The sequence below is a fragment of the Natrix helvetica genome (assembly GCF_964273705.1).
Source record: "Natrix helvetica genome assembly, chromosome: Z".
Classification (NCBI taxonomy): Eukaryota; Metazoa; Chordata; class Lepidosauria; order Squamata; family Natricidae; genus Natrix; species Natrix helvetica.
Genome location: NC_138554.1, coordinates 11,544,872 through 11,567,152, shown reverse-complemented (window position 1 = coordinate 11,567,152; position 22,281 = coordinate 11,544,872). Strand labels below are relative to the sequence as shown.

At 36.8% G+C, this 22,281-nt stretch overlaps 1 protein-coding gene and 1 long non-coding RNA gene across 2 annotated transcripts in view; both read right to left on the bottom strand.

Annotated features, from left to right (window-relative positions):
* Positions 1-22,281, bottom strand: part of LOC309381923 — a 317,431-nt gene that overhangs the window by 149,456 nt on the left and 145,694 nt on the right. The window lies entirely within an intron of this gene.
* The window catches only part of LOC309381718 (vomeronasal type-2 receptor 26-like), a gene marked incomplete at both ends in the record, with an annotated part of 32,710 nt that continues 29,837 nt past the window's right edge, over positions 19,409-22,281 (bottom strand). Inside the window, one exon of the mRNA XM_081933003.1 lies at positions 19,409-19,466. Within this exon, the coding sequence (XP_081789129.1) occupies positions 19,409-19,466 (58 nt within the window). The remainder of the gene's footprint in view (positions 19,467-22,281) is intronic.

The following is a 22,281-nucleotide window of genomic DNA, read 5'->3' as shown; positions in this document are numbered from 1 at the left end:
ATGTCATTTGTCATTTAGATGGTATCCTTTGCATCAGTGAATTCAGGCAATGGTGCTGTCAGCTCTGAGGCCTGGAGCTGCCATTTAGGGGAGAAGACTGGGCCAGCTGTCAAGACTCACCATCCCACCTACACAAACTGAAGAAGTTCATGTTAATAACCCATGATTAATTGCCGAGTGGTTTTGCTCTGGGTTACAAGGTGATGGATGTGCGCACATGTGGGGCACGGCTTATCTTAATTACCAATGTTGCTAAAAATGGTGTTATATGTACCAAGTGTGGTATGCGTGGCTGTGCTGCAGTGTTGCCATGACGTTTGTTCAGCTGAACATTTTGGATTCCTGAAGACTCTGCATTTAGTAAAACACCAGTTGTGGTCACCCCACATGAAGAGGGACATAGAGGAATATATAAGGAGTTGTGTTGTTTGCACTACAATGAAGGCCTGGCCTGGATGGCCTCCTGTACTTTTACAGAAGGTGGCAGATCCAATCCGGCCATGGGAACAGATAGCCATGGACTTCATCATGGATTTACCGGACAGTCAAGGGAACAAGGTCATTTGGGCAATAACAGACCTGTTCTCCAAGCAGGCTCATTTTGTAGCATGTACCGGCCTTCCATCTGCTAGGAAGCTGGCCAAACTGTTTATTCCCCCTGTCTATAGGCTCCATGGCATCTCCAAAATGACAATTTCAGGCAGGGGAGTGCAATTCACTGCCCGGTTCTGGGGTAGATTCGTGGCAATGGTGTGGTCTTCACAGAGACTTAGTAAAGCCTTCCACCCCACGAAAAATGGTGCAGCAGAGAGGGCAAACACAATGGTGTAGTGCTACTTGAGATGTTATGTCCAGTACCAACAGACCGATTGGGCTGAACTCCTCCCCTTTGCAGAAGTTGCATATAACAATGCAGTGCATAAAAGTATGGATTTACCCCATTCCATGTGGACACAGAGCAGGGGTTCCCCCCTAATTCCACAGTTTGTCAATTATGTCCCAATGACACAACTCACAGGAGTGGATAGCCCAGATGCAAAAAGTTTGGAAAGTGATGAGGGATGCATTATGTCAGTCTTTTGCCACATATAAAAAGAGTGTGATAAAAAGTTGAAGGTGCAAGAACATTTTGATGTAGGCCAGAGGGTATAACTCTCCACTAAATATCTCAGTTTGTCGTTGCCATGTAAGAAACTTTGGCCCAAATTCATTTGGCCTTTCAAAATTGTGTGAGTTATTAACCCAGGCACAATGCAGCTAAGTACTTCTCCCTCTACTTGGGAAAACACATCCAGTCTTCCATTGCACACTGCTCTGATCAATCCAGGCCTCGGATATCAGAGGAGACCCACTACGGCCACCAGCTCCTGTTACTGTAGATGGGGAACAGCACTATATAGTGCAAGATATACTAGATTCCAGGTGGCACAAGGGATGGTTACAATACCTTATTTTATGGAAAGATTATCCCCTGTCAGAGGCATCTTGGGTTCATAGCAAGGACTGTAGGGCACCCCGCCTTGTAGCGAGATTCCATCACAGACATCCCACAAAACCAGGGGAAATGGGTCCTTCAACTCCCAACTAACTGTAATTCGTAGCTCCCCAGATGCTGTCTCTATGGTAGGGGCCCCATGTCAGATCTGAGGCCTGGAACTGCCATTCAGGGGAGAAGAGCGGGCCAGCTGCCAGCTCACTGTCCCACCTACACAAACTGAAGAAAGCTTGACCAAGCTTGGAGCTGAAGTGGGGTAGAGGTAGATAGGGTTTTGTAGCCAAAACGAAATAGTTCTCTCCTGAGTCAAGGACATTAAAACTGCTGGCTGACCAGAGGAAGAGGAGAGAAGAAACCAGCCAACCAGCCAACACCCAGATTGGACATTGTGACTTATTGTTTGGTGAAAAATGAAACTTTAACTATGTTGTTTTCTAGGTAAGTAGATGAGATCAAATGATCAAATGATCATTGATTTAATTCTAAAATCACCATTAATGTCACAATCTACTCATTCTGAATCAGCTGCATAAGAAAGGGAAACTTTCACTTTTTAATCAGGTGGATAGCGTGGGAATTCTCAGAATTGGTTTTCCAACTGTACGTACAAAGATGATACCATCAAATTGAATTGTTCATTGAGGAAAAAAAAGTGCCTCAGAGTTCTGTTTGCAATGGGTGTATTATTTGAAACCTTGATAGTCATGTGATCTTGGTGCTTGATGTTTGCTTATAATTACAACGTAGGTAATGACAAGTGACCCCCCCCCCCACTCAAGAAAAAAAAAGAACAGGTAGATTAAATTTAAAATTAATCTTTGTGATTAATTTTGATTTTTCAGGACAAAACATACATGAACAAGCATGTTATCCATTGAGCAAAAAGAAAATTAGAAAAATATTTTCTCTTTTTACAAATAGCACAAATACTTGTATTAGTAGTTTAATATATAAAACGCCTTCATTTAAACCTAGGAATATGTCAGAATTGTGAGAACTTCCTCAAGACTGAGATATTTTCATACACTTTATTGTCACATTTAATCATATTGCTTATCACACGGAATTGTCAGCAATGTTCAGTAAACAACTTGGAGATTCCATTTCCTCCTCACTAGCTGTTCTCTTTTGTTTAGATACCTATAAGCTCTCCGGGAGGGGCCAATCAGTAACCACCTGTTCCTATTTCCTTCTGTGAGCCTTTTTCCAAAGCAGCTCCCTCCTCCTCTCAGCCCTATGCATACGCACATCAGGGACAACCTCACTCTGTTCTTCCTCACAGCTCCCTGACTCAGATGCCACCTAGTGGCTAACAGGCCTCTCCAGTCCCTGCTCTGACTCCGAAAATCCCCCAAAGTCTTCCTCAGCCTCCAGGTCAGTCCCATAGTGTTCATCGCTGTCAGAGTCCACGAACAGTTCAGCTGTTAGGCCACAATAGGCTATAATGTATCACAGACTATAAATGTCTCCTGTCCACTAGCAATATAAATATTTTCTAGGTAAATACAATAAATGGGAGGTTATCTGTTCTATCAATTTCTCTTCATTCCCTGGAGTTGGCAAGACTACAAACACTGAAGGATGTGGTTAATCTTTTTCTGGATAATAGTAGTATAGATAGGGAAAAAACCAGATATGTCTGTTGTCAACTTGTAAAGTTTTTGAACTTTGTCACGAGCCTCATAAATTAATTAGGTCATCTTTTGGAAACTTCACATCTATGATATGATAAGTGATGAAAATAACAGAATAGGGAGGTAAAAATTAATGTTTGGAATTAATCTCGGTCTTGCAGGAACAGAAACAGCCTTGTACAAGTATGCCCTCCTCTCAATATATCGGAAATTAGAAGTTCATTTTTTAAAAAAAATGACAAACACTTGATTTAGTGTTATAAAATGTAATATGATTTCATTGAAGCCTAGGGATATCTCTAGATTTCAAAAACTTCCATACAACTGAGATATTTTAATAAACCTTATCTACAAAGGTAAACGTCTTGCTTATCACATGGAATTGTCATTGACATTGAGTCTTTATTGATTAACCCTTATATCAAAGTCTAAAGTTCCAGAAACATATTATTACTAAAATCTGATTAAAACATTTTAAAATAGTATCTGATAAAATACAATTTAAAATGAAATTTAAATAAAATAGGTTTTAAATGGAATTTGAATAAAATACAGTCTAAAATAAAATTGGAATAGAATACAATATATAAAGATTTGGATAAAATATGCTAAAGTTATAAAATATATGGGAATTATTAGTGATGCTCAGTAAACAACTTGGAGATATTATTTCCTCCTCACTAGCTGTTCTCTTTTATTTAGTTCAGGCCGTAATATAATAATATAACATTTGGGTAAAAAAATGCAAGCCAGTAACCCTGCGCTGGAACCAAAGATGGAGAAGATTTCCACAGCTACCATATGTTTGCCCTTGGTGCTCAAATAGGCTGGGAAAAAAGACAACCACACACTGCAGAAGATCAGCATGCTGAAGGTGATGAACTTGGCTTCATTGAAGGTGTCAGGAAGGTTCCTGGCTAGGTAGGCCACCAAGAAACTGACTAAGGCAAGAATGTTCATGAAGCCCAAAACACAGTAAAACATGTAAGTTGATCCTTCGTTACATTCCAGTATAATTTCTTTACGCTGGGAATACAGGTCAAAAGTTGGAAATGGGGCAGAGGTTGTCAGCCAAATGACACAAAGAGAAGCTTGAAGAAAGGAGCAAGAAAAGACAATAGAAGCAGACAATCTGTTCCCTACCCATTTCCTTATTCCAGATCCTGGCTTAGAGGCCATGAAAGCAAGAACTACAATGATAGTCTTGGCCAGCACACAAGAAATTGCTACTGAAAATATGAAGCTAAAAGCAACTTGTCGAAGGAGACATGTCAATATGGTAGGCCAACCAATGAAAAGGAAAGCAGAAAGGAAGGAGAAGAGAAGAGAGGTGAGGAGGAGGTAGGAGAGGTTCTGGTTGTTGGCTTTGACAATCGGTGTGTCATTGTGCTTAATGAAGATAGCGAGTAGAAATACTGTCATGAAAGCAAAGGAGAATGCAAACACCAAAGAGGTAATTCCTAAAGGTTCTTGATAAGACAAGAAGGTGATCTCTTTGACAATGCATGCATTTTGATGGACATTTGCATATTGTTCTCCTGGACATGAGACACAGTCATCTGCATCTGAAAAAGAAGACACTACATTGTTAATATTTCTTCAATTGAAAGCAAAATTATACTTGTGAGAGTTTAATGGATAAGCAAAAAAAGATTACACATTCTCTTCTGCACCCCCTGATCCCTGAATCCGAACTTCAGCTCCATCATATTCTAAATTTTCAAAATTTTAATTTTCAACTGAAATGGGAGGTGAGGCAAAGCGTCTTGAATGAAAGAGGCAGAAATTAATCAACACATTACTTCTTATTCGATCCATGCATTATGTTGATACATATTTTACCCTCTTGTGCTGAAATCTTTCCTTCTGCACATGGAAGACAGTCATAGCAGCAGAATATTTTCTCTTCTTTCATGGCCTTTCTTTGACCTGAAAGACAATGTTCATTGCACACTGAATGGGGCTGAACCTGAAAGGACAAAGTAAAAAAGGAGAATGTTGAATTCAGGTTTTGATGGTATGGGGGCTATACAAGAGATTAATTAATTCTTTTGTCTCCTTCTTAGAGACCAGCAACATGTTTATCCAATATTTTTGTTTAATTCAAGAGCTTTTTAACACAGATTCATATAAAAAACGAATGAAAATAGTAATATCTAAAGAAGCCAAGGTAAACCTAAAAAGCTCTAGAAGGTCAAATGATGGGAACCGTTATAGAAGCAAATTTTTTAAAGGTGTGAATAAGATATATACATATTTATTTTTATTATGCATACATGCCTCAAAGAGCAGCAATATTTTATTATTCCACAAATCTATCAGAATGATGGTAATTATATAAAAGAAAACTACACAGAATGTACAAAAGTAAGACTGTTTATTTTATTTTTTTTGGCATATTTAACTTTGGCAAGAGGGGGCAGGGTGGCTCAGTGGCTTAGCCAGCTTGTCGATCAAAAATGTCAGCAGTTCGGGGGTTCAAATCCCTAGTGCCATGTAAATGGAGTGAACTCCCATTTCTTGTCTGAGCATCTGCCAACCTAGAATTTTGAAAGCATGTAAAAATGCAAGTAGACAAATAGGGACCACTTTGGTGGGAAGGTAACAGTGTTCCATGCACCTTCTGCATTTAGTCATGCCGGCACATAACCACGGCGATGTTTTCAGACATACTGGCTCTTTGGTTTTGAAACAGAGATGAGCCGCACCCCCTAGAGTCAGGAATGACTAGGATATATGTATGAGGATAACCTATACCTTTACGTTACTTCGGCAAAGTAAAAATACTGTCTGTCAAAGCAGTCAGGACAGACCTCCAAAAGCTAATGAGGTTTTCCATTGTTGTTGCTGTTGTCATTAGTGTAATATTAGTTAAAGGACTATTTATTAAATTAATATAATAAGCCTTTGGAGTTTGGTGAAAAATCTATTCCTTCATGAAGGGAAGCCAAAGAGCTGAAGAATTGGTCTTGTAAGCTTGGAATCTTTGCTGTTCATGTTGTCTTTAAATGGAATTAATTTCATTGAATAAATATTGGGCATTTGATAAATAATCTAGGACTTGATGAAGGGAGGCTAAAGAGCTGAAGAGCTTGGGGTCTTCTCCAATAAAATGTGATCTTTGAATCTTTGCTTCTATTATTGTTGTTTTTGAAGGGATAATCACACAATAAATTCCTCCAGCCTACCTGATTAAAACTGGTGGCCCAGACAATGGCCTTCTCCTGAATGGTGAAGTTCATTGCTTCAGAAATATGTACATCTAAGCTTCCAACTTTGACTCTAAGGAGGGACTGGTTCGACAAGGGTATCCAGTTGATTATGTCAAATCCTGACACCAATTGGCCTCTTTCATCAAAGGAAACAGGCTCCCCAGCATTATTGTTAAATGAGACAGTCCTCAGAAAATGATGCAACTCAATGAGAAAAAGAAATCAAGACGTTACAAAATTGATTAGACAAATATTTAAAGCACTCTTGGAAGAAGTAATCTTTTCTTAATTAATTATTGTTTTTGTCATAATATCCATAATATCTGTTATGTTTATTTTAATATCAATATGATCCATTATTCTGGATAAGCCCCATCCAGTAGTATATCAGTAAGATGATACCTGAAGATGAGCTGCTGACAGTGGACATGATAGGAAAATCAATTACAAGAGCTGTCATGGCAAGACAAGACCCTGTATGGGATGTACATCAGATAGCTGAGGTGGCAGACATTGAGAAGTCCTACCAGTGGCTGGACCAAAAGACACCATGAGTCATGGATCATAGTAGCACAAGTACAGGCACTAAGTAGCAAACACATTGACGCTATCTAAAAACATGACAGGATCTAAGGAGCAGACTATGCAGAGATGTCTCAGAGACAGCTCAACACATATTTCTGGTCTGTAAGATGTAGGCAGGAACAGCATACAATGAAGGGCACAACCAAACAATTGACATTGTGAACAGGAACATATGTACAGAATAACAGCTGGAGCTCCTAAGTCCAGATGTGAGATCCCACAGATGGTGTGTGGAGTATAAGAAAGCTAAGATTTTGTCGGACTTCAAGATCCAGACAGATAGTTCACAACCAGTCATTCAACCATAAATAATCATAGCACTTAAGGACAGAAATACAAAGATGGTGATATATGCAATGATGTAGAATGACAGCAACATCAGGAAAAATGACAAGCTGGAGAAGTATGGACTGAATTTGGAACTGGAGAACACATGGAAAGAAACCACCAAAGTGGTTCCAGGTGCAGTGGGAGCACTTGGGACCATGATGCCTAAGATGGGAGACTGGCTCTGATTAAATCCAGGAACTACATCAGATATCTCCATCCAGAAAATTGCAGCAGTAGAAACAGCTAAGATACTCTGCAAGCACACCAAACTCCAACTCTCTGGAAGAGGACTCAAGATTGAAGAAGAAACATTTCACACATAAAGGGTTGGAGGGGAGAGACAATTTATAAAATACATATATAAACTGAAAATGATACCTGCCAAAATTCTTGATGGGGAAGATTCAGTTGACCTTTATTTGGCAAAACTTTGTGTTTCCTTTTGAATGAATATAGAGCGTGCAAGGCATGTACTACAGCATAGACGGCATTGTAGATGGTGTAACTGTGGCTACTCATGTTTATGTCAAAAATTGAAGAAGGGAGAGTCTCAATCTTCTCCTCCCCAGTGCATATGTCATCAAAATTCTTCTCTCCGCTGGAGTTGGGAAATGCACATTGGAAAGCATCTTCCCCAAAATGCTTGAGAAAGCTATCTTCTTGATTGGTGGCCAACTTTCTTTCCCTAACAAAATCCTGAAATCCTACCAAGTCCCCTAAGTGAACCACAATGGATAAAGCACCATGAATAAAGTGTAGAGGGAAGTTCCTTTGCATAGAAGTGGAAACGAAATCCATCTGGGCTATCATAATCCAGACTTTGTCAGTTTTTGAAGTAACTTGATAAGAGAACAACAACCTCATAGTCAGCATAAATTCCGCTTGTACAACCACAGCAGATGCCTTGCTTGCCATGACAGTGTCATATAGTTCATTTCCTTCCTCTAACATTTCAGGGTACTCATTAGTATGTATCTTCTTGGGGTAACTTTTAATAAAGTCAAAACAGATTCCTCTCTGTGCAAACATTGAGACCACAGTCGATATAAACCAATCTCCATCATCATAGTGCAGAGAAATCATCCCCACCCATGTCCACCCAAAATATAGCAATAATTGAAGAATTCCCCTGTATTGAAGCATATTGTTAGGGAACATCCATTGGAGAACGTGTCCATAATTATCTGTCGGTGCAGAACCATAGATGAGCTGCAGAAAGAAAAATAATTGCAACGTGCTACTGTAGTAAGCATGCAAAATTTAGTGGAAAAAATTGATGCATTGTGTAAAGACACTTTATATTTTACAATGTGCAATGCTTTGCATAGTCATTCGTTTCACTGAACATTTTGACTTGTCATGTACGTTTTTGTATGAGAAACAAAAATAGAAACTAACCAAAATAAAAACATGTAAACTGGCCAAAAAAGACTTTGGTTTTAATTTGTCAAGTGTTAATTATTTCAATGTTCTTAATTGTTTTGTTTGATCAGAATCCTTATGAAAACTCAACTGTCATGTTTTTTTCCCCATTGAAACAAATTGTTTAAATAGGTATCTCACAAATTAGTAACTAGAAGAGATTATAAACTCAACCTTCCTAACTTGCTCTTCGGAGAGAGGGGAAGGAGGGTGGAATAGAGAAAGGAAGGAAGGAAGGAAGGAAGCAATGAAGAAAGGAAGGAAGGAAGGAAGGAAGGAAGGAAGGAAGGAAGGAAGGAAGGAAGGAAGGTAATCTAAAATTCATTTGCATGACTGGGTAGAAAATGGGAGCATACCTCACCTGTTGAATCTTGTAGTTGCACAGAATATTTGCCATATCAAGAGAGATTTTTGTATAGGGCCCTCCAATGACAGCTACTTCATTTGTTCTGGCCATCACACTTGTAATTGGGGATGAATTTGCCCTTTGTTGAAAGAAGCTCCACTGCACCGCGATAGGTCCAGCTTCCAATGAAGTTGCTGTTGTAAACATGGAAGCCTAAGGTGATGTTGGGTAGGAGTTGAGGGTTTAAATTGATTTCCTTCAAAGCAAATTCCAAGGCCAGAATATGCTGATAGTTTTGTGTCAAGTACCTGGAAGATGATGATATTAACTTACTATTGTCTGTCAGAAGGAAGCATGCATTGCTTTTAATGACAATTTCTCTGGCATTTTAAAGCTGGAAGAGAACTATTGTGACACTTTTTCTTTAGCCTGATATCAAGTGGCAGGAAATAACTATTTTTACTTGTCATCTCAAAATGAGCACTTGGAAATAGGAAAATTGTCCAGATCTTATATGTCAACTCTGAAGCATATAGTTCATGCCACTTAGATGTGTTGTTATTTGTAAAGTAAAGTCCTTTTTCTCAGAAGCATCTGAAAAAATAGACTGTGATTTTGGAAAGTTTAGACAGTAATACATTAGTTCATATAGAGCCTTCCAGGGGAACCTCTGTCAAGATTGACTGATGGCAAAACAATATCAGAAAGTTAAGGGAAATTTAAAGGATAAGGCTAGGAACATTGAGGAAGGAAAAGTAATTAAGTCAAATCAAATCAAAGGCCAGACATGTTTTTCCTAGGTGGCTTAGCTTTTGCAAATGATGCGAGCAGACATTTTAGAGCCTCCATTTTCCAGCATTATAGCATAATAATATCACGTTAATAAAATTGGCTCATGAAATGCACTGGCTAATATTCAACAACCAGAGAATGGACAGAGTCAGGATATTCAGGGGAAGAGCAGTTCATTTAACAAATGTAACAATTTAAAATGTCTTACATAGAGAATCCAGGGTTTTCATGTGAGGGAGGGATTTCAAAGGAGAGTGGTTCAGAAAGCATATAGATTTGGAAGGTTATGACACCCAGGTTCAGCTGTCCTGCCTTTAAATATCTGGGAATGGGAAGAGGTTCACTGACCAGACATCGACCAAGAGCAAGGCTGTACATTATCTGAGACTGCAACAGAACCAACTGTGGAAGCTTAACTGTCATTTCAAGAAGCTGCCTCCTCATCTTTTACTGTCCCTAATCTAAATGTCTGAGAGGATGGAGCTTAAACTATCAAGAAAAGATCGAATGAAAATTGGGCTTTCTGAGTTTCTGCTGTAGCAGCTCTCCAAGATATTGGGAAGATTCTTTGTGTCATTTAGTCTCGATGTTCTTGCCAGTAGCATCTGTAATTCCACTGAGAATTCAGAGAAGAGTTTGATAATGATAGTATTATAACAGGATAGGTTGGGGAAGGATAGGATAAAATGCTATGACAATTAATTTCCTATTCAGAGCGGCATTTAACTTGGCTCCAAAACAATTCCAGATTATCAGAAACCCTCTGGAATGACCTCCCCCCTGACATTCGAACTACCACCGACCTCCGTTCCTTCCGGCAAAAGTTAAAGACTCACCTATTTCAATCAGCTGGCCTGGCACTTTCTTAGTTTTACCTCCTGGGGATTTATTTATTTTAATTGGGTTTGGGGTTTTAAAAAGTTTTTAATATACTATATACTATATTTAATATTTATTATTCTATGTACAGTCTTGCAACCTCCTCCACCTACGTATTTAATTATTTAACTGTTTTGTATGTATTTTATAACGTATTTTAGTGACTGTACACCGCCCCGAGTCCCTTCCGGGAGAGGGGGCGGTCTATAAATATGAATAATAAATAAATAAATAATAATTTGTTACTGAGAACAGTAAAATGTGCAAAATGAAGACAAATCCTAATAGAGAAGGAAAAACTTTCTGGCTAGATAGGCAACCAAGAAACTGACTAGGGCAAGAATGTTCATGAAGCCCAAAACACATAAAAACATGTAAGTTGACCCTTCATTACACTCTAGCATACTTTCTTTATGCAGGGAATACATGTCAAAATGTGGAAATGGGATAGAGGTTGTCAGCCAAATGGCACAAAGTGAAGCTTGAAGGAAGGAGCAAGAAAAGACAATAGAATCAGACAATTTGTTCCCTACCCATTTCCTTATTCCAGATCCTGGCTCAGTGGTCATGAAGGCAAGAACTACAATTATAGTTTTGGCTAACACACAAGAAATTGCTACTGAAAATATGAAGCTAAAAGCAACTTGTTTTTTTATTAAAAATTTATTTTATTTTAAAACAAACAGAAATATACATAAAAATATGTATCATCAATTGCATGTCTATTTAGCATGTTGTTTGGTCACAAACATTTGTGCATCACCACTTTCAATTGCATATAAAATCAGTAGTTATCAACCCACTATACGTTAATAAATTGATTATCATTGTAAATCATATATTCTATTTACTCTTATAATTTCTTCCTTTTAAACATGTATTCTAAAGATTAAATTCATATATGCTATCTATTACATCATTGTAAATCTATTAAGGAATAACATATCTTTATGGTATCATCTATCTTATTTTAATAGTTCTTGCAGTATATACAAATGATTATTTGTATATCATTACTTTCAATTATATTGTGAAATCATGAAATATGTATCAAATATATATAAATATATTTTTATCGTTGTATCTCATATAATCAACTACAATTATTATTTCTTCATTTTAAACAAGATATTCTAAATATTCAATTCATATATATATACACATATACATACCAATATTCCATTACATTGTTATAAATCTATAAAATCTATATAAAAGTAATATGTCTTTATAATATCTCCTATCCTATTCTATTATTACAATTCAAGATTGTGGTAATTGTATCCATTGATAAAACAAGTCCCATTTTTTTTAAAGTGTACATCCTCTTGTTCTCTGATTTCAAATGTCAATTTACTCATTTCAGCACATTCCATATTTTTTTTGAATAACTTCCTCCTGCATTGGTATTTTCTCATTTTTCCAATTTTTTGCAAATACAATTCTGGCTGCTGTTAAAATATTTATGATCAAGTATTTCACATCTTTATTGTATGTATCTGGTATAATACCCAATAAAAGAGTCTCTGGTTTAAAGCTCTCTACATGGGGCTTCCCTTGGGACGCGCCCGAAGACTGCAGCTAGTCCAGAACGCAGCCGTGCGGGCAGTCATGGGGAGTACTAGGTACTCCCACGTAACACCACTCCTGCGCGAGCTGCACTGGCTGCCTGTGGTTTTTCGGGTGCGTTTCAAGGTTTTGACCACCATCTTTAAAGCGCTCCATGGCACAGGACCTAGCTACCTGCGGGATTGCATCCTCCCACACACATCCCTGCGGCCAATTCGCTCTCACAGGGAGGGGCTTCTCCTGGTGCCGTCCACTAGGCAATGCCAATGGGCGACACCAAGGAGTAGGGCCTTCTCTGTGATGGGCCCAACCCTCTGGAATGACCTCCCCCCCGACATTAGAACCACCACCGACTTCCACTCCTTCCGACAAAAATTGAAGACACACCTGTTCCGATTGGCTGGCCTGGCATAATTATAACGTCTACCTCCTGGCAAACATATTTCTCAACTGGTTTTTAGGGGGATTGTTTTTTAAATTTAATTTTATGGGATATTTGTTGGGGTTTTAAATTAATTACTTAGCTGTACAGTTCTTTAAACCTTTTTATCTTCCTCTTATCTATTTATCTATTTAATAATTTTAATTGTTTAATTTTATAGTTATTCATGATGTATTTCTGATATGGACTGTACATCGCCCCGAGTCCCTTTCGGGAGAGGGGGCGGTCTATAAGCGCTCAGTAAATAAATAAATAAATAAATAAAAAGTCTATATGTTTCTGTGTCATTTTTTCCAACCACGTGTGGATTTCAGTCCAATACCTTTTAGGTTCTGTGCAATTCCACCCCATGTGGTAGTATGATCCCGTTGTCTGATGACATTTCCAACAGTTTTCCAATTGGTTTTTGGACATTCTTGCTATTCTTGTTGGGGGTAGATGTCACCTGTAAAATATCTTATACAAATTTTCCTTATAAGCTGTTGACATTGTCATTTTATAATTTTGGGACCACAATTCCTCTCATTTCTCTAGTTCAATCCCATGTCCAAATTTTTTCTCCCAAGCTATCATAGGTTCTTTAACTTGTTCTTCTTTTAGCTTAACCTCTGGTAAATGTCCATATAGTTTTTAAATTACTTTTTCATCAGTACCTGTCAAAATTTCATCTAACTCATTTTTTTTATCATAAAAACTTTCCATTTTGCAGTCTTTGTCATATCCAGATTGTATTTGCACATATGAAAACCAATTCATTTCTATTCCTTCCTGTTTCAGCTCTTGCATAGATTTGAATTTAACTTCTGCATTCCATATTTCATGATATTTAACCTTTTGTTCCTTTTTGTATATTATTTGATATAAAAAGGCTTCAATAGTTGATAGCCAAACTGGTATTTTTAAGTAATATTGTTTTTTAATCTTCTCCCAATTCAATAACAAAGCTTCCCTTAGGTAATGTCTTCTGAAATAACCCTTTGTTTTAATACCTTTATACCATAAAAAAGCATGCCATCCCAACAATAAGTCATGTCCTTCTAGAGTCAATAATCTAGAGTTCCTTAGTGTTATCCACTCCTTAACCCACATCAAGCTAGTTGCCTGGTGATATGATTCCCAATTGGATAGATCCATGCCTCCTCTTGATCTAGCATCTTGTAACGACTTTAATTTTATTCTTGCTTTATTCCCCTTCCAGATGAACTTCAAAACTATTTTATTTAATTCGTCAAAAAAATTTTCCCCTAGTCTAATTGGAATTGTCTGGAACAGATATAAAATTCTAGGTAAAATGTTCATTCTTATTGTAGAAATTCTCCCTAACATTGATAATTGTAAACTTTCCCATTTCATTAATCTGTTGCTTAAGTTTATAATAATTATTCTCTTTAAGAGTGCTACATCTTGCAGTTAAATATATCCCTAAATATTTAACCTTGTTTGTAACTTTGATCTCCAATGCTTCTGCCAATTCTTCCTTTTGTCTCAATGTTATATTCTTTGTCAAAAATTTTGTTTTGTCTTTATTTATTTTCAAACCAGCTACATTCCCATATTCCTCTATTCTCTCAATCAATTTAGGTGCTATTTCAAGTGGATCCTCGAGAATAAAAACCAAGTCATTTGCAAATACTTGTAATTTTTATTCTTCTTTTTTGATTTTCATTCCTTTTATTTCTTTTTCTTCTCTGATCTTTCTATTTAATACTTCTAATGTTAAGACAAAGAGTAAGGGTGATAATGGGTAGCCCTGTCTTGTACCTTTCTTTATTTCAATGGAGTCCATCAATTCTCCATTTATTATTATCTTTGCAGTTTGTTTATAGTATATAGTTCGAATGGCTTGTGTGAATTTCTTACCAAAAATCATCTGTTCCAATTGTAAGAACATAAATCACCAGTTCACATTGTCAAATGCTTTTTGGGCATCTAAGAAGGTCAAAGCCATTTGTTTTTCAGGGTGCGCCTCATAATACTCCAATGTATTCAAAATTATTCTCATGTTACCTTTAATTTGTCTTTTTGGTAAAAACCCATTTTGGTTGGGGTGAATAAAACCATTTAAATATTTTTAAAGTCTTTCTGCTAGTATCGAAGCAAATAACTTATAGTCTGAATTCAGCATGGAGATGGGTATATAGTTCTTAATTTGTGATAAATCAGCCTCCTCTTTGGGTAGGAGTGTAATATATGCCTCTGATCATGATTTGAGTATCGTCCTCTCTGACATCGCCTCATTCATAACTTCCAATAGTGGAATGTACAACAATTCTTGAAAAATCTTATAGAATTCTGCAGGCAGCCCATCTGGGCCTGGAGCCTTACCGTTATTTCATTTTTTAAATGCTTCAGTTAATTCCATCATAGTTGTTCTACTTTCTAGTATTGTATCCATTTCTTTAAGTATCTGGGGAAGATTGGTTTCTTGTAAGTATTGTTTTGCTCCTCCCTCTTCTAGATTCTCTTGTTCATACAGCTTACCATAGTAATATTGTATAATTTTCTTCTTCTCTACCATTCCATAGCAAATTTGCCCTTGATTGTTTTTTAATTGCAATATTTTCTTTGATTCTCTTTCTTTTTTCAATCTGTACACCAACCATCTGCCTGGTTTATTAGCATTTTCAAAATAGTTCTGTTTAGCTGCTCTAATTTTTTGTGCTAATTCCTCTTTTTCCAGTAAGTCCATTTTGTGTTTATTTATATCCATTTTTATTTTGATATTCTTTTTTTTTGTGGTGAATTCTGTAGCTCTTTTTCAAGGGCCTTGTAGTCATTCTCTAAGCCTTTAAGAAGTTGTTTTTTCTTTATATTTCTCTTTCTTGTATAGTCTATTATCAAACCTCTAGCATAAGCATTCATTGTATCCCAAAGATTCTGCATCAATGTATCTTCCTTTCTATTTTCTTTAAAGAAAAAGGCCAATTCTTTTTCCATTTTATGTACAAAATCCTTCTCTTTTAATATCGTATTATTTAATGTCCATCTGGATCTCTTTCTTTGTCCTTTCCATTTAATTATAATTGGATTATGATCTGCCCAAGTACTTGTTTCAATTTCAAGTTCCTGTATCTTACAAATCAATTCTGTTGTGGCCCACATCATGTTGATTCTGGAGTATGATAAATGTCTATTTGAATAAAAAGTATATTATTTTTTGGTAGGATTTCTTTCTCTCCAAACATCTCTAAGATTTATTTCATCTGTCATTTTAAAAAGAGGCTTTGGGTAGCTGTTTTCTATTTATCTTTGTAATGTTTTCTATTCTATAGTCCAGATTTTGATCTACAATTCCATTAAAATCTCCCATCATACAAATATCAGTATATTCCAATTCAATTATTTTCCTATGTACTTTTATGTAAAATTCATCTTGTTTGTCATTGGGGGCATATATTACAATTAAAAGTATTTTATTCGAATTGTCCATAATCTCCATCATCAAGATTCTTCCCCCATCATCTGTATAAATTTGTTTTGCTGGAATTATATCTTTAATATAGAAAATCACTCCTCTTTTCTTACAGCTTGCCAATGCTGTAAATGATTTCCCCAATTTTGGTTGCACCAATAAATATTCATGCTGTTCTTGAATATGGACTTCTTGTAAACAGATTATGTCCAATTTTAATTTTTCTAATTTATGAAATATTTTTCTTCTTTTAATTGCAGAATTAAGTCCATTTATATTAATTGAGATCATTTTTCTTCCATATCTATATTTTATAATTAGGATTTATAGCTCTAGTTGATTTCTGTTCTCGTTGTTCTCTGATGTCAACACCACCTGTAGCTCCCTCCTCTGTTTGAATCCCACCTACCACACCTTCAAGTTCCTCAATATCAACTGCACATGCCTCTTGCAAGTCTACCAATTGATCTTCTCTTCTGGTCTTCTCATTCTTCTTAGCATTTCTTCTCAAATGTTCATTGAAAAATGCTTCTGCCTTATCAGTTGTGTCTATTCTATATCTTTGTCCTTGCCATGTAAATATTAAACCTTCTGGTATAAACCATCTGTAGTTAATGCCTTTCTTAAGTAGAATCTTAGTCTGGAATTGATATGTTCTTCTCATCTCTCTCACTTTTCTTGGGATTTGTTTCAACACTACAATCTCCTTCCCTTTATATTCCAATTTTCTTGTTTTCTGTAGAATTTGTGATTTAATTATTTTCTTAGTGAATCTTACATGAACTTCCCTTGGGAGTCCATTTCTTGATGCATATCTTCTGTAGACTTGAAACACCTTGTCTATGCAATCAGTCATCTTCTCTTGGGTTATCTCTAATACATCTTTCAGTAATTCTGATATTATTTGCGCCAAGTCCTCATCTTTTTCTTCTTCTATGTTTTGAAATCTTTAAAAAATCTGACTGATCCATTTCCCATCCCAGTATCCCACTGTTGTCTTTTTCCACTATATTCAATCTACTATCAATATTCTCCATTTTTCTCTCCCTTTCTTCATTTTTTGTAGTCTATCTTCATATTTCATCATCCACTGTTGAATAGTTTCAATTTTTTCTTCTGTTTTACTTGTCTTTTGTTCTATATTTTTAACCTCTTTTCGATATTCTTTTATCTCTTCTCAATACTCTCTCCTCTTGCCTTTAGTTTTTGTATTCCTTGCATAATTGTCTCTAGTGTTACACCCTTGCCCTTTTCCTTCTCCTGTTGAAGCATCATCTGTATTGATCTCTGCCCTCTTGCAGATGAAGAGGAGGGAGTTGTTGCTGCGGAGCCAGCAGTTGCTATTTTTCTGCTCATCTTCCTCTTTATATTTGGGTTTTGACTGTGGAGGGACAAAGAGAAAAAGAAAATAAAGCAATAAGCAAAATAAATAATAGTTAAGGCAACAATAAAAAAGGGAAGGGAAACGGAAAAAATATGCAAAACCAAAAATCAGAAAGGAAAAAGGAAAAATAAAAAATAAAGATTCTTTAATCTCTTCAATGCAAAAAGTTATGAAAAGAAAATGGGAAGAAGAGAGTAATAAAAAAGGAGAAAAAATGTTGAAATTTCCCTTAGTCCAGCACCCTTGAACACTCTAACAAAAGGGAAAAAGAAAAAAAAAGTCAAAATCAAAACAGAAGAAGTAGACAGAGTGAAACCACAGCTTCCAAAACAAGGTAAAATAAACACTGCCACCAAAAAAAAGCAAAAAGAAAAAGAAAAAGTTCAAAGTCTTTATAGGGTGAAAGCCTTTCCAAGGTCACTCTAAGCTTCCCCTTTTAAAAGGAAAAAAAAATGTTTATTCTTTCAGGAAAAAAATTCTCAGCTACTGATAGTTTCCAAGAAACAGCTGTGTTTCTCTGTGTTTCTCCCACTATCTTATCTAACTGAATAGCCTTATAAGCTTCTCTCCAAACATTCATGCAAAAAACAAGACATTATTCCAAAACCACTAGGTGGCAGTGATACTTGTTTCAATCTCAATTCTTTTTATACTGTTACACTCTGCTTTAACTTTCTCTCTAAAAAAAAAGAAAGTGATTAATAAAAAAGGAAAGAATTCTAAGTCAATTCCAACTTAATTGTAACAGTAATTCCAAAAGGTCCAACAAAGCAAGTAAGAAGAAAAGCACAATGAGCTAGTCCAAGTCAAAATCCAAGTCAAAATCAAATCACTTCTTAAATCTAGTCAGGCTTCCGACATTAAAAAAGGGGGGAAAAGGAAACTTTCAATTAACTATGACTTACATCCGCCGCTTAATTTCTTATCAATCTTTTTCTCTTTAAGTAAAGTCTCCTGGTTTTAGGGTATTCTTCCTCCAACAAAAAATAAATAAAATAAAACTCTCACCAAATTGACATGCTTCTCTCCAACGTTTATGTTCGGGGCAGTCAGCAATTTCAGCAGCCGAGAGGCTGATTCTTAGTCACCAGCAAGAGGGAGTTTTACCCGGATCAGCAGAGACTTTGCAGGGGTCTCTGGGATTGGCAAGACGTACCTCTACCTATCACTGTCTCTACAGGACGGTTTAAGTCCGAATAGACCGTCCGGATGACTAGAATATGGCGGAGATCCTAGGATCCCAGGAAAGTCCGACCGTTCCACCATGACGCTATGCCCAAAAAAAAAGCAGAAAGGAAGGAGAAGAGAAGAGAGGTGAGGAGGAGATAGGAGAGGCTCTGGTTGTTGGCTTTAACAATCGGTGTGTCATTTTGCTTAATGAAGCTAGCAAGCAGAAATGCTGTCATGACAGCAAAGGAGAATGCAAACACTAAAGACGTAATTCCTAAAGGATCTTGGTAAGACAAGAAGGTGATCTCTTTGACAATGCATGCATTTTGATGGAAAATTGCATATTGTTCTCCTGGACATGAGACACAGTCATCTGCATCTGAAAAGGAAAACACTACATTGTTAATATTTCTACAATTGAAAGCAAAATTATACTTGTGAGAGTTTGTGTATTAGAATGAATAAGAAAAAATATTACACATTCTCTTCTGCACCTCCTGATCCCTGAATCAGAACTTCAGCTCCATCATATTCTAAATTTTCAAAATCTTACTTTTCAAGTGAAATGGGAGGTGAGGCAAAGGATTTTGAATGGCAGAGGCAGAAATTAACCAATCAACACATTACTTTTTATTCGATCAATGCATTATGATGATACATATTTTACCCTCTTGTGCTGAAATCTTTCCTTCTGCACATGGAAGACAGTCATAGCAGCAGAATAGTTTCCCTTCCTTCATGGCTTTTCTTTGACCTGAGAGACAATGTTCATTGCACACTGAACGGGGCTGAACCTGAAAGGACAAGGGAGAAAAGGAGAATGTTGAATTCAGGTTTTGACAGTATGGGGGCTATACAAGAGATTAATTAATTCTTTTGTCTCCTTCTTAGAGTCCAGCAAAATGTTTCTCCAATAGTTTTGTTTAATTAAAGATCTTTTTAGTCATAGATTCATATAAAACACAAATGAAAATAGTAATATCTAAAGAAGTGAAGGTACTTAACTTAACTTTAACTTTATTCAATTTCTAGACCGCCCCTCTCTCAGAAGAGACTCGGGGCGGTGTACAGTCATATAAAAACAATAAAACTATAAATATACATAGTATAAATATAGAATAAATATAGGGCTGGAGGAGGTAACAATAGTTCACTGTACAAATTAGTTTAAGTTAGATTAAAATTTTAAAAATTTAAAATACATTAACCCTTAAAAACTATCCCAGATAAAATATCAGCCAGGAGATAAAATGGGACTATAAATGGGCCAGGCTGGCTAGGTAAACTTAAAAAGCTCTAGAAGGTCAAAAGATGGGAACCAATATAGAAGCAACTTTTTTAAAGGTGTGATTAAGATATATACATATTTATTTTTATTATGCATATATGCCTCAAAGAGCAGCAATATTTTATTATTCCACAAATCTATCACAATGATGGTAATTATATAAAAGAAAACTACACAGAGTATACAAAAATAACACTGTTTATTTTTTGGGGCATATTTTACTTTGGCAAGTGGGGACGTGGTGGCTCAGTGGCTAAGCCAGCTTGTCGATCAAAAATGTAGGCAATTTGGGGGACTTCCGGTGGCGCCGCTGGCCTTGGAGGATGCTCCCTCGGGAACGCCAGCCCTGTGTTTGAGTAACAAGCTGCTAGGATAGCATAAATCAGCTGTCCAGCAGTTTGAAACCCCCCCCCCTCGGGAAAAGAGGGGGAGGTGAGCTGTCTGGCAAAGGGTAGAGGCACCCAGTGGCCCCAGAAGCAATTCTGTGGTGTGAAGGGTGTGAACTCCCCAGGAAGCCCAACAATCTCCTCATCTCGGGACGCTTCTGCCTTTGCAGAAACAAAAGGCAGTGTCACCCCTGCTGTTTCAACACTTATTCTACATCTGAACAAGATGCAGGTGGAGCAAACCAGGAGGCCAATATATTGCAAGTACAAGCCTTAACTCCTTAGATTATATCTCTTTCTGTAAACTTAAAGGGAACTTTTTTTAAAAAAAATGGTGCCAGAATAATAAAGGGTGTGTTGAAAATGAAAGTGAAGCTGAAATCTGATTAGCACTTGTTAAGTGCTTGTTAGTGCTGCTGGAAGACTTCAGAAAATAGGTGGATTTTCTGGACTGAACAAATTGGTTGCTTAAAAGCTTGATTTGAATACTTTGAAATGGCTTCTAAGCAGGCAAAATTCAATGTTTCAAAAAGTGCTGGTAGTTTGCCAGCACAGTCACAAAAGTTGCAGTCGTTACTACCTCCAGTGGAAACACAATCACAAACCCTGACACTGGAGGCTCTACAAAATAACTTACAAAATGCATTAAAAGAACAGGAAGTTGTCTTGGAGGGGAAAATTGTAAGTGCCTTTAAAGATGTCTCTGATGAAATATCTGGAATTAAGGATTTAATCCAAACACGTAACCAAGAGATAAGGGAGGACATAGTTGAGGCACTTAAAGGATTATTTGGTTACGTAACATCTCTCAAAGAGAAGGTGGAAGAAATTAATGAGTCTACTACAAAGTTGGACAACAAACTCATGGAGGCACAAAGTAAAATTGATAAGTCGGAGGCGGAGCTTACAATGATACAATATAGAACAATGGAATTTGCCCTGAGGATAAGGGGTTTCAAAGAACAAAGCCAAGAAAACTTAAGAGAGATTTTTGCAGACGCTCTCGCTCAATTAACTGGGGAACCAAAGGCCGAATGCTCCTGGTAAATCGACAAAATTTACCGTGTTAATTCATGGATTGCCAGACAAAGACAACTGCCAAGAGATATTGTAATCTATTTTGTCACCAGGAAAATTAGGAATGAAATATTGCAAGCAACCTATAAAAACAAACTGCAAGTAGCATGTCAAGATGTGATAGTATTGAAGAAAATCCCCACCAAAATGTTGAGATCTAGAAAGGACTATGCATTTCTAGTGGATGAACTTAGAAAGTGCCAGATTCAATACAGATGGGAGACCCCAGCCGGATTGGTGGTGAACTACCTGGGAGAAAGACATCGTCTCAACTCTGTCTGAAAGGCAAAATATTTTTATAGCATAGTATTAAAGGCAGGATGCCCCCCATCTCCAGGTCCCAAAGAAAGAAAAGAGACAGAGGACCCCAGGCAGCAAGATAATCAGGCACAAACTGGGGTTGTGAGTTTACTGCAGGAAACCGAAGAAATTATGGAACAGAGACAAACCCGTGCGGCTACTAAACATAAAGAACAAGAATTAAAATCTCAACAAGCCCAGATGTTAGTCCAAGATAATATAAACACAAGCACAGAAGCAGTGGGAGGAGCTAGACCGAAGGTGAAATCCCTGCAAGACTTCCAGGCATCTCTTAGAAAGCTTCAGCACGCTGAAGATGACAATTAAATTATCTAACATGGAACGTCAATGGCTTAAACTCACCACAAAAAAGGAAAAAAAAATATTTCACTATTTGAAACAATTTTAAAATGATGTAATTTGCTTACAAGAAAAACACATTAGAACACAGAATCAGAAATACTTGATGAACGCAAGACTGGGATCGCATTTTGTAGAATCTGCTCTGGAGAAGAGAAACAGCATAGTCATATATTTAAGAAAAGACTTAAAGGCTGA